Here is a 12,468-nt window from a genome sequence, read left to right as displayed (position 1 = left end):
TGTATATTAGAACGTATTGATTTTATAAAAATAAGCATAGAAGAATTTTGAGATTTGTTTTTCTGGACCTACATCTACAGTGGCGTCAACTGGTGAGCACAAAAACGGTAGCCCTCATTAGAATTACACAACCCTTTTTTGCAGGTAGGGGCTCGTGCGGTTTTACTTAATAATATACAAAGCATTAGCCGTTCGGGGCCAGCTACAAATCAAACGACTATACACAAACAAATAATTGATTTCCAGACGATCTATGGCCGGTGTGCCCCCCCCTCCCAGTTCGGGGGGTGGTCTGCGGCGACCGTTCGGTGTGGCCGCCGCCGACGTCACGAGGCTGCTGGCCGACCACTCGCATTCCCCCGACCGACACATACAGGCACCTTTTTACGCGTGAGTACACAAAATTATACACTTTCAACTGTAGACCTCACGGCCCACCTTGATTCCGCCATTTCGTAATAATAATAAAAAATTCTAACTTTCAAGTTTCACCATGCACGAAATAAAGCGCCAGAAAATTCAGAACTTTGGGAACAAACCAAATTATTGTAATAATAATAGTACATTATTGTCGAGGTTTGGAAGTAGCTACTTGCTGGCTGAGGATTCGTTTTAAACGGACGACCTTGGGAGTCCGTTTAATTGAATCCGAAGCCAGCAAGTAGCCTTCCAGCCGAGTCCATATATAGTGCTTTTCTCAAAAATGGCGCAATAAATGCAAATATAATAGAAATATTTTACAGAAGCAACGTTCTTATGTATATATTTTCACAGAAAAAAGTAAAAAGATTTGCTTTGCCGCCGTTTTATTTTTTTTAATTAAAAATGGAAGTGTATTTTTCTGCTGAAAATACGTTGGCTGTTTAATGGACCTATGCCTTCATTTGATATGGCCACTTTAACTTTTAAAATGTTTGGAACTCGACAAATAATGGAATTTGTATGCAACATTGCAGTCCCGAAATCGAGACTGCAATGTTTTTAACTTTTAAATTTTTTGACTAAACATAAACTACGCACTTCGCGACGTACTTTTTTACCGGCAACGTTGACTTTGCCGTCTATTTTTGAGAAAAATAATTTGCTTTGTGTTTTTAGGCCTTCACAACTGGGGGTCCTCTGTAAGCAAACCGCCTTGATGCATCAATGTCATATTTTATTATATTAAACTTGTCAAAAACCTATGGTTTACTAAAAAGGCTAGTCCTGCGCTCTGGTGGCAGAACATTGCAGTAATATCCCCTATTCCATAGTGGCTAATCGTTTTGACAGTTCGAAAAAGATCAAAACAGCTGACTAGTAGGCAAATACCCTTAAAAAAACCGAATTGATCGAGACAATAGGGAATATTACGCAAAACTCTGCGCAGATGGCGTCACTAGCACAATCACAGGGCTTACCGCGAAACACGAAAATCGAAAATTCGGTTTCTGACTCTATGACTTGCTTATTCGATCGATAGAGAGGCAGATAACGAAATTTCGATTTTCGCGCCTGTAAACGAACCGCCTTGATAGAAAAAAAGCGAAAAAACTGCTTTTCAAACTGCTGCACTCACAAAATTATGCCGAGACAGAAGCCATATTTAACAAAATTTAGTTTTAATATTGTGTCTAGTTTAAGCCTTAGTTTGTAGTTTTAATTGTAACAAAGTCTGATATTTAAATTATAATTGGTTCCCCGCGATACAGGCACTGCCTAGTGCGGAGACCCCTGGAATGTCTGTAACCTTTAGCTGAAAATAAATGATCTTTATTCTTTTATTCTATTCTTATTCTTGATGCATCAATGTCATAGTAAAAATATTAACTTGTCAAAAAAGTTACTTTATGGTTTAGTACATGCACTAGTGCTGCACTCTGGCGGTAGAACATCGCAGTAATACTCCCTATTAATGAAAAAATATCACATAGACTTTGTTCTCTACCTTTGTAATATACCTGTTTCAGATGTGAGAAAGAAACGATGGACACGTTACTCAAGAAAGTGATAACGAACCGTGAGCTAAAGGAAACGAAACACCAACAGGGGCTTTGGGTTTCCATACAACTCGTCGATGGGGATTTAAAACAGGTTTGATAACGGCAATGCTTAGATTTTATTTTTAACCGACTTCAATTTCATAGAAGGAGGAGGTTCTGTATTCGGTTGTGGCTATTTTTTTTTTTTTTTTATGTATGTTCACCGATTATTCCGAGACCCGTGGTCCGATTTGAGTAATTCTTTTTTTGTTCGAAAGGAGCTACTTCCAAGTTGGTCCCATATTAATCTGGTTCTGATCTGATGACGGTATCCCTGAGGAATTGAGGGAACTCCTCAATTTTTAAAGGCACATTTATGGTGATTTGGGTGTTTTCATAAGCAACTTTATAAAACGACCAATTTGATGAAGTGGACCTGATGATGATGATTGTTTTGAAGATAGTGATGATGATTTTTTTAATGTAGGATGTTCAGCGATTACTCCGAGACCCGTGGTCCGACTTGAACAATTCTTTTTTTGTTTGAAAGGAACTACCACCAAGGTGGTTCCACATTAATCTGGTGCTGTTCTGATGATGGGATCCATGAGGAATTGAGGGAACTCCTCAATTTTTAAAGGCACATGTATGGTGATTTGGTCGTTTTCTTAAGCAACTTGATCATTTTTTCTAGAAAACCACCAATTTGATGAAGTGGAGCTGATGATGATGATTGTTTTGATGATAATGATTTCAGCGATTACTCCGGCACCCATGATCCGATTTGAGTTATTCTTTTTCTGTTTGAAAGAAGTTACCTCTCCAAGGTGTTTTCGTAATATTTTTGGTTTTGATCTGTTGATGGAATCCGTGAGGAATTGAGGGAACTCCTCAAATTTTAAAGGCACGTGTATGGTAATTTCGGTGTTTTCTAAAGTAACTCAAGCATTTCCTCACCAATACCTCCAATTTGATGTAGTGCAACTGTAGCCTAACCACGAGTTTGGCACTAAATATTCTTCGTAACTTACTTTGTACACTAATACGCCAGTACGAGCGAGATGCATAAACAGTAAGTTACGCACACGATAGCGAATATATCAATGTCAAACTCGTGGTAAGGCTACTGATAACTTCCCTCGTATGTGTATTATGATTTTTGATTTAGGTAGTGTTGGAAACAACCAAAGAGACTGAGAGGTGAAGGTAGAGGGTATTAGTGTTTGGGGGGTTTGAGGTTGGGGGTTGAGGGGAGGTGAGTTGATGGGTCGGAGACTGAGGGGTTGGGAGTTAAGGGATTGGGGGTTAGGGTTAGGAGTTAAGGGGTCTGGGGTTAGGGGTCGGGGAATGGCGGTTGAAGGGTTGGTGGTTTAGGGTCGAGGGGTTCAGTGATCAGGGGTTGATGTGCTGTGAGGTTGAGTGATCGGGGGGTTTGAGGGATTGGGTCAGTGGCGGGGCGGAGAATGGATTTACTGACAGGAATGATTTCCCAGACGGACTCGAGGAAAATTCTGATTATTTAATAAAGTTTACGAATTTACAGATAAACATGATTATGTTTTTCATTCATGCGTCACGCTCTTAACAATGTCTTAAAACTAAAAATGGAAAAATAAACTTTTATAAAAAAAAGATAAACCGACTTCAAAAAGGATGAAATAAAATATTATCCTTTTTAGGGTTCCGTGTTTAAGTATATGCGTTACCAACTGATATGTTTGAAGTCGGTGCCAAGCCAAGTACTCCAAGTAGTAACAATACCAGTCAAAAATAATCAGCTTTATGTCTATAAATCCCATTACAACTGTACAAATGTTATAAACGTGAAAGCAATTATTTCTGCCTCTGCAACCTTTTCATGGCTAAACAACTGAATCGCTTTAGCTGAAATTTTGCATGAAGGTTCCTTGAATTGTTTTATATTTTGAAATGTAGTCCTCTGGATAAGCGACAGAAAATAACTCAGTCCCAATCCCACACTTGCGTGCTATGACTGTTTAAGAATTAGTAAGAAATGCTCTTTAAAAAAATACGACGACAAAACGTATTAGATTTACACTAACGTGCCGACAAGCATGGTACGAACTGCGCCAAGAAGGTTCAACCGTGAGTTCTGTTCTGAAGTGTACAGGAAGTTCGTTTATTGTCGTCGTGTAACGCTGCGTCTTACATAGGCGAACACTCGCGAACGCGAAGCGAAGCGACGCGGCACGGCGCGGCCGGCCCAATTCGTTCGCGTTCGCAACGAGATCGCCCACGTAGGACACTTCTATATAGGTATCAAAGGATTAATTAAGGCGCCGTGCCGCGCCGCTTCGCATTCGCGTGTTGTTCGCCTACGTAGTACGCTGCATTAGGTAATCCAACGTACATACTTATATAGCCGCATCTTTATCGAATCCCTATGAATATATGGTTTAAAATTTGGCTTGGCACCGACTTCAAACATATCAGTTGGTAACGCATATACTTAAACACGGAACCCTAAAAAGGATAATATTTTATTTCATCCTTTTTGAAGTCGGTTTATCTTTTTTTTATAAAAGTTTTTATGTTATGGGCACTTTCACTTAGATAGATGGATAGATAATAGTTATTTACGAAACAAGTGCGGAAAAGAGGAAATTCGAAACGATAAATTTAAAAACACGACCGCAGGGAGTGTTTTAAATCGACACGAGTTGCGAATTACCTATTCGCACGTGTATTGTACAACGTTTTACAGTACATATGGCCCTTTAAACTTTCGACATATGCACGAAAAGTGCTCTTTTCCGCACTAGTGCGAGAAAGTAGCACCATATGTATTGTAATAGCTATTTATGCAACAAGTGCGGAAAGTGTATGATTTCCGACGAGTGTATAAAGGAATACGAGTCGGACATCATCTTTACGCACGTGTATCATACAATGTTTTACTATTGCGAGCAAAAAAAAAAAATATCATGGCAAATAAGTTTAATTATTAAAAGGAGTGTTTTAAATCGACACGAGTTACGAATTACCTATTCGCACGTGTATCGTACAACGTTTTAAAGTACATATGGCCCTTTACTTTCGACATATGCACGAAAAGTGCTCTTTTACGCACTAGTGCGAGAAAGTAGCACCATATGTACAGTAAAAAAAATAATTGAAAACAAAAAGCACTAGTGCGGAAAAGTAGTGCTTTCCGCATGATATGGCTCCGTAGGAAACGCACTTTTCGAGCACATGCATTGTAAAAACTTTATTCATTTTCACAACATACATGGTACATAGAAAACATGCAGCTTAGAATTAAACTTAAAAACTAGTTTACAATTCTTGAAATAAGTAAAAAAAACCAATACCAAATAAATACAAAACCATGTGTCGTGGCAGAGAATAGGCGCTGGCTCAGCATAACGATGCGGCTAGCCACATCGCTGATATTCTGCCAGGACCTTACAAAAATGAAGAGACTGTACAAACGCTCAATTCTTATAAATCTTAACTAATCTTAACTAAACTTAAAAGTGTACTATTTACTTTTTTTCGAAAATCCATCAACATTTGGGTAATTTCTACTCAGAATCACATTCTTGACAACTAAGCGGACCCCAGGCTCCCATGATCCGTGGCAAAATGCCGGGAAAACGCGAGGAAGAAGAGATGAAATAATTTTTTCACCTCAGCAGCTCGAACAAGCCTACTTTCGTCACTCCCTGGAGTCAAGAAAAAGCGACTTTCCTCACTCCAGGGAGTGAAACAAAGTAGCTTTTTATTTTAGTGAAGGCCATGAACTGCCACTTCATAGTTTGATTATTTTTTTTTTTCTGAATTATTCTGTGTAATTCGAAATACATTTTAACCTTTAATATGTTCTCACTACTGAGGTGAAAAATTATGTGTGCAACATGAGAGCAAAGTTATTTTACATCTCGTGCTTTTGAGTCCCTCGCTACGCTCAAGATTCTAACTTAGAATCTTTCGCTTTCTCGGGACTCAAAATAAACACTCGCAAGAAAAACCAACTTTCCTCTCTTGTTGCACAAATAACTATTATTGCCGGTCGTCTCAAACGTTTTCTTTCCAGGTCCGGGAAGAGAACCCGCACATCCTGGTCAGCAACACCGCCATCGCCCGCAAGATGGGCTTCCCCGAAGTCATTCGGCCCGGGGACACCCGCAACGACCTCTACGTTACGTTATGCAGTGGAAGTTTCTCAAGAGGGGGCGTCAAGAATTCTGAGAGAAATATAGAGCTTTGTGCGAGGATTGTGGACAAGAACGGGCAGATTGTACCTGTAAGTTAGCTTTGGGGGCGTTCAAATATTACGTAACGCAATTTTCGAAGATTTTTGATCCCCAGCCCCCCCCGTGTAACGCGCCGTAACGTTTTCGTGTACTCCCCCTCCCCCTATCTAAAAGTTACGTAACACCCAAGTGACCATTTTAACCTAAAAGTCACGGCTAAAACTTTTTTTTCCTTCTATTTTAAAGTAATTAATGCATGTTAGATAATAAGTAATATAATGCCAAATAGCACGTAAGGTTTATCTGTTAGTGCTGTCTGATTGATATAAATAAATAAACAGCAAAGTATTTAATCATAAAATTGAAGAAATGAGCGAGAGTGTATATGAGGAATGTTATGAAAAGGAAGTGAAAGAGGTATGTCAGGATCGTAGCAAGTGGAAATCCGTGGTCTGCCTACCCCTCCGGGAAATAGGTGTCGTTATATGTATGTATGTATTTCATTTAATTAAAAAAAACATTGTTACGTAACGCAATGTTCCAACCTTAAAACCACTACGATACAGCCGCTTTTTAAACGACATTGTTGCTTTGGCACGCGCTCAAACACTGTAGCCCACCGCTCTCATAAAAGAAACAATGGCTTTTGTTTAACAGGTTAGGGTCTTAGGCGTAAAAATCATTTGAGAAGATTCATACTATAATACTAAAGCTATATAGAAATGTCAACCTCACTTCCACTATGAAAAATGATGATTTCTTATTGTTTTATTCACAGGGAGTAATATCAGTAGGTGCTGGCGTCCCAAAAGTAAACGAGTACACGTCGGTAGTCTACTACCACGAAGATAGACCACGATGGCAGGAAACGTTCAAGGTATTTTTCATTTCTCATGCTCTGAAAGAGGGTCATTGTTGTTCTAAAAGGTGTGCAGAAAATGATACGTGTCTGCACTAGAGCATTTTACGTTCGAAGTACGATTTTTTAAATTGTTTTAAGATAAGCAATTGAAATTTGAGTTTAAATGGATTTGTTATACAATTTTCATTCTGATATTTGACTCTCCATTCCATAAATAACGATACTTTTGTCTTAATTGTTAATTGAAAGTACCGTCACTATAAAAATGTATACTTAGTCACGTTTAAAAAACACACACATTTTTTTATTATTATTATTTATTCTATATTAAAATCTTACATTACATCAGACAGAAGAGTGCCGTGAAACCCTATCGGGTTTGTATCGACACTGCATTCGTGGATACATTTTACATTTAAACATTGTTGTGGTACATAGGAAAAACAAAAGTTATGCATTGCATTTTACTTTCCTCGTATTCGAAATGAAAAGTAGAGTGTTTAACTCGGATGAAAGGCATCATTTCTGCTTCGGACTATTGGCGCTCTCACTGCGTTCGAGCGCCAAAATACCTCGGCAGGTCTGCGTGCCTTTCATCCCTTGGTTAACAATCTACTATTTAATTTGTTATAACGAGATACAGCTAACACAGCTTCCGATGTCTTCCGACACACGAATTATGACACTTCACTCGATACAATTAATTCCCAAAGTACCCTCTAACTCGGACTTGTAATCAAACTTTACTCGGTGACACTATAAACAAATAAAAACCGGCCAAGAGCGAGTCGGACTCGCGCACGAAGGGTTCCGTACTATTACGGAAAAAAACGGCAAAAAAATCACGTTTGTTGTATGGGAGCCCCATTTAAATATTTTTCACCTCAGCAGCTCGAACAAATCTACTTTCGTCACTCCCTGGAGTGAGGAAAGTGCGATTTTCCTCACTCCAGGGAGTGAAACAATGTAGCTTTTTAATTTAGTGAAGGCCATGAACTTCATACTACGGTACGATACGGTACGGTACGGTACGGTCCGGTCCGGTCCGGTCTGGTCCGGTCCGGTCCGGTCCGGTCCGGTCTCGTATCGTATCGTATCGTACATATTATAATACTTTTTTTTTCTGTTTATTCTGTGTAATTCGAAATACATTTTAACCTTTAATATGTTCTCACTACTGAGGTGAAAAATTATGTGTGCAACACGAGAGCAAAATTATTTTACATCTCGTGTTTTTGAGTCCCTCGCTACGCTCAAGATTCTACCTTAGAATCTTTCGCTTTCTCGGGACTCAAAATAAACACTCGCAAGAAAAACCAACTTTCCTCTCTTGTTGCACAAATAACTATATATTATTCTGTTTTTAGTATTTGTTGTTATAGCGGCAACAGAAATACATCATCTGTGAAAATTTTAACTGTCTTGCTATCACGGTTCATGAGATACAGCCTGGTGACAGACAGACGGACGGACAGACGGACAGCGGAGTCTTAGTAATAGGGTCCCGTTTTTACCCTTTGGGTACGGAACCCTAAAAAAGAAGAAACAACAATTTTAACTTAAATAGTAATTTGACAGCTTTCGAATTTCGATATTGTAAGGCAACGTTTTTTAAAAAAAAATCGACAAAATTCGATCAAAATTGACACTTGGCGCGCATTGTCCCCGTTCTTTCTTCCGAAATGTGACAGTGATAGCGGCAAACCGATGGAACGGCCTTAATCATTAATACAATTTTCACCTCAGCAGCTCGAACAAGCCTACTTTCGTCACTCCCTGGAGTAAGGAAAGTGCGGCTTTCCTCACTCCAGGGAGTGAAGAAAGTGCGACTTTCCTCACTCCAGGGAGTGAAACAATGTAGCTTTTTAATTTGGTGAAGGCCATGAACTGCCACGTCATACTTCGATTAGAAGGTTTCTTTTTACACATAAACACTCGCAAGAAAAACCAACTTTCCTCTCTTGTTGCACAAATAACTATTCTTTCAGGTCTGTCTCGGCATAGAAGAGTTTAAAGAAGCCCATCTAGTATTCCTCTGCCGGCATCGCAGCTCCAACGAAGCGAAGGACCGAGCGGAGAAACATTTCGCGTTGTCGTTCTTGAAGCTCATGCAGCGAGAGGGAACCACGACGCCGGACAAACATCATACGCTTTGTGTTTATAAGGTTGGTTTATTGAAATGTACTTTCAAAACATTTTGAAGTTAAGAGGCCTTATTCCCTGGAGCGTTCATCGATTTCACGAAATAACACTCAATAGATGGCGTTGACGCGCGGTTCGCGAGCGCCGGCAACTATAACGCGTTTTGAACGCAGTGAAGAATAATCTTGATCGTTGTCGATTTCAGTAGCAAGTAACATTAATTTTATTGTTATAGCCACTCTTTTATTTTATTTTATATGCATGGTAGTAGTAATTTCAGTTTATTATGTTAAGAAAATATACATACTTGTACCCAGAGATGACCAGGGTGCCTAGCCAAGATGCCAACCGTTTAGGTACTTATAGTTTACATTAAAACCAAATCTCCAGCTGGCCTCTGAAATGGGTTATAGAAACGCGTTCCGTATGTCTTTCGCTTTCCAAATGACCAGGGTGCCTAGCCAAGATGCCAACCGTTTACGCTCCGTAGCAAACGAAACGTAATTGTCTCTGTCGCACTAATATGGAAGAGTGATAGAGAGAGATTACGCTATTGTTCGCTTCGGAACGAACGACTGGAATTTTGGCTAGGCACTCGGGTTTAGGACCTACAGTTTACGTTAAAACCACTTAAAACCAAATCCGTAGCTGGCCACTGAAATGAGTAATAGAAACGCGTTCCGCATAGGGTACGATACGATACGTACGATAGGGTAATCTCTCTCTATCACTCTTCCATATTAGTACAGAGACGGTTGCGTTTCGTTCGCTACGGAACGAACGACTGGCATCTTGGCTAGGTACTCTGGTCATCTGGAAAGCGAAACACATACGGAACGCGTTTCTATTACCCATTACAGTGGCCAGCTATAGATTTGGTTTTAATGTAAACTATAGGTACCTAAACCTGGGTGCCTAGCCAAGATGCCAGTCGTTCGTTCCGCAGCGAACGATAGTGTAATCTCTCTCTATCACTCTTCCATATTAGTGCGACAGAGACGGTTGCGTTTCGTTCGCTACGGAGCGTAAACAGTTGGCATCTTGGCTAGGCACCCTGGTCATCTGCAAAGCGAAACACATACAGAACGCGTTTCTATTACCCATTACAGTGGCCAGCTATAGATTTGGTTTTAATGTAAACTATAGGTACCTAAACCTGGGTGCCTAGCCAAGATGCCAGTCGTTCGTTCCGCAGCGAACGATAGGGTAATCTCTCTCTATCACTCTTCCATATTAGTGCGACAGAGACGGTTGCGTTTCGTTCGCTACAGAGCGTAAACAGTGGCCATCTTGGCTAGGCACCCTGGTCATCTGCAAAGCGAAACACATACGGAACGCGTTTCTATTACCCATTTCAGTGGCCAGCTATAGATTTGGTTTTAATGTAAACTATAGGTACCTAAACCTGTGTGCCTAGCCAAGATGCCAGTCGTGCGTTGCGTAGCGAATGATAGGGTAATCTCTCTCTATCACTCTTACATATTAATGCGACAGAGACAGTTGCGTTTCGTTCGCTACGGAGCGTAAACGGTTGGCATCTTGGCTGGACACCCTGGCCATCTGGAAAGGGAAAGACATACGGAACCCGTTTCTACTACCCATTCAGAGGCCAGCTACAGATTTGGTTTTAATGTAAACTATAGGTACCTAAACGGTTGGCATTTTGGCTAGGCACCCTGGTCATCTGGAAAGCGAAAGACATAAGGAACGCGTTTCTACTACCCATTTTAGAGGCCAGCTACAGATTTGGTTTTAATGTAAATTATATTATAGATACCTAAACGGTTGGCATCTTGGCTAGGCACCTTGGTCATCTGGAAAGGGAAAGACATACGGAACCCGTTTTTACTACCCATTCAGAGGCCAGCTACAGATTTGGTTTTAATGTAAACTATAGTATACCTAAACGGTTGGTATCTTAGCTAGGCACCCTGAACAGACCCGATCACCTAGGCGAAAAAATTTAATATTTGTGCTATAAAATGTACCTATGATTACATTGATCACCTAAGGATCAAGATTTTCTAATCGCAGTATACACCACTTCTCGAAACTAGCTCGCTGGTTACGAACGCAACAAACGCCTGACGACAGGTCCGTCCCCTAAGCGCGCCCGGCGGAGACTGAGCGCGCAGCGTCCGTGCAACGTGATTTATACGTCTTTTAAAAAGTACATTATGATACAAGTGTGCTAAGTTGGTCATTACACACGAGGCGATATTGTGCGCGCGAGCTTTAAGCGAGAACGTAAGTGTTTTTCAACACACTTGCGAGAAAAAAAAAGAAACTTATATTAATCTAATTTTAATAAGAACAAGTTTGGGAACTAATCAAATTATTTTATTAAATATTTTGATTTGTTTTTTTTTTTGTTTTTTTGTAAGTAGTCCCACTACTATACATAAATTAAAAACTGTAATAGATGTCATATATTAAAGAAAAAGTGACGAAGAAGTTAAATATAGTAGTGTGACAAATCAAAATATTTAATAAAATAATTTGATTTGTTCCCAAACTTGTTCATAGATGGCAGCACCAGTCTCTCTCTCTCGCTACAACGTAAATCCGTAAGGAGTTCGTTTAGGAGGTGCAAGCGCGCACTGCTTGCCCTTAGAGCTGGTCAAAGGCCTAGTCTTACTAAGATGGCATATAGTCGAGAAATTCGGACGGGCACCGCCGTGACGGGGTGGCCTAGGGGTTAATGGCGTTAGCCGCGATAGCTCAAGACGCCGGTTCGTATCCGGCCTTCACCACTGGAGGGCTTCGTCACTTTTTCTTTAATATATGACATCTATTACAGTTTTCAAATTGTAATAGTTAAAACAGTTAGTATTGTGTGTTGCATCTGTCATACTGCCGGCCGGCCCTCGCCCCGGCCGCGGGCGGCGCGGCGGGCGGGCCGGCCGGGCCCGCCAGTCCGACCAACTACAGAAGGCTCCCTTTCCATGCATATTATTAGCAATCAGTTACCTTCTTAACTCAGTCGGATAATATAATGAAAAAGCACGAGTGGAATAATACACTGAAAGAGCACGCGTGTTTAATATCTAGGATTATGAGCCAAAAATCGGTGGAATAAAAACGTCGTTTTGAGCAAGTGTGTTGAAAAATATTTTTCAACACTTGCTCAAAACGACGTTTTCTATGTATATAAGTATGTATTTATCTATATAAGTATGTATATCGTCGCCTAGCACCCATAGTACAAGCTTTGCTTAGTTTGGGGCTAGGTAGATTTGTGTAAGATGTCCCCTGATATTTATTCATTTATAAATGCGCCTTCTAT

At 40.2% G+C, this 12,468-nt stretch overlaps 1 protein-coding gene across 1 annotated transcript in view; it reads left to right on the top strand.

Moving 5' to 3' along the window:
- Window positions 1-12,468, top strand: part of LOC134750691 (dedicator of cytokinesis protein 1) — a 114,842-nt gene that overhangs the window by 30,708 nt on the left and 71,666 nt on the right. Inside the window, exons 8-12 of the mRNA XM_063685927.1 lie at window positions 247-390; window positions 1,950-2,073; window positions 6,019-6,228; window positions 6,957-7,055; window positions 9,029-9,205. Coding sequence (XP_063541997.1) covers window positions 247-390; window positions 1,950-2,073; window positions 6,019-6,228; window positions 6,957-7,055; window positions 9,029-9,205 — 754 coding nt within the window. The remainder of the gene's footprint in view (window positions 1-246; window positions 391-1,949; window positions 2,074-6,018; window positions 6,229-6,956; window positions 7,056-9,028; window positions 9,206-12,468) is intronic.

This window comes from Cydia strobilella, chromosome 20 (assembly GCF_947568885.1).
Source record: "Cydia strobilella chromosome 20, ilCydStro3.1, whole genome shotgun sequence".
NCBI classification, from domain to species: Eukaryota; Metazoa; Arthropoda; class Insecta; order Lepidoptera; family Tortricidae; genus Cydia; species Cydia strobilella.
Note: the sequence above shows the minus strand (reverse complement) of the source record. Positions and strands in the feature narration are given on the sequence as shown.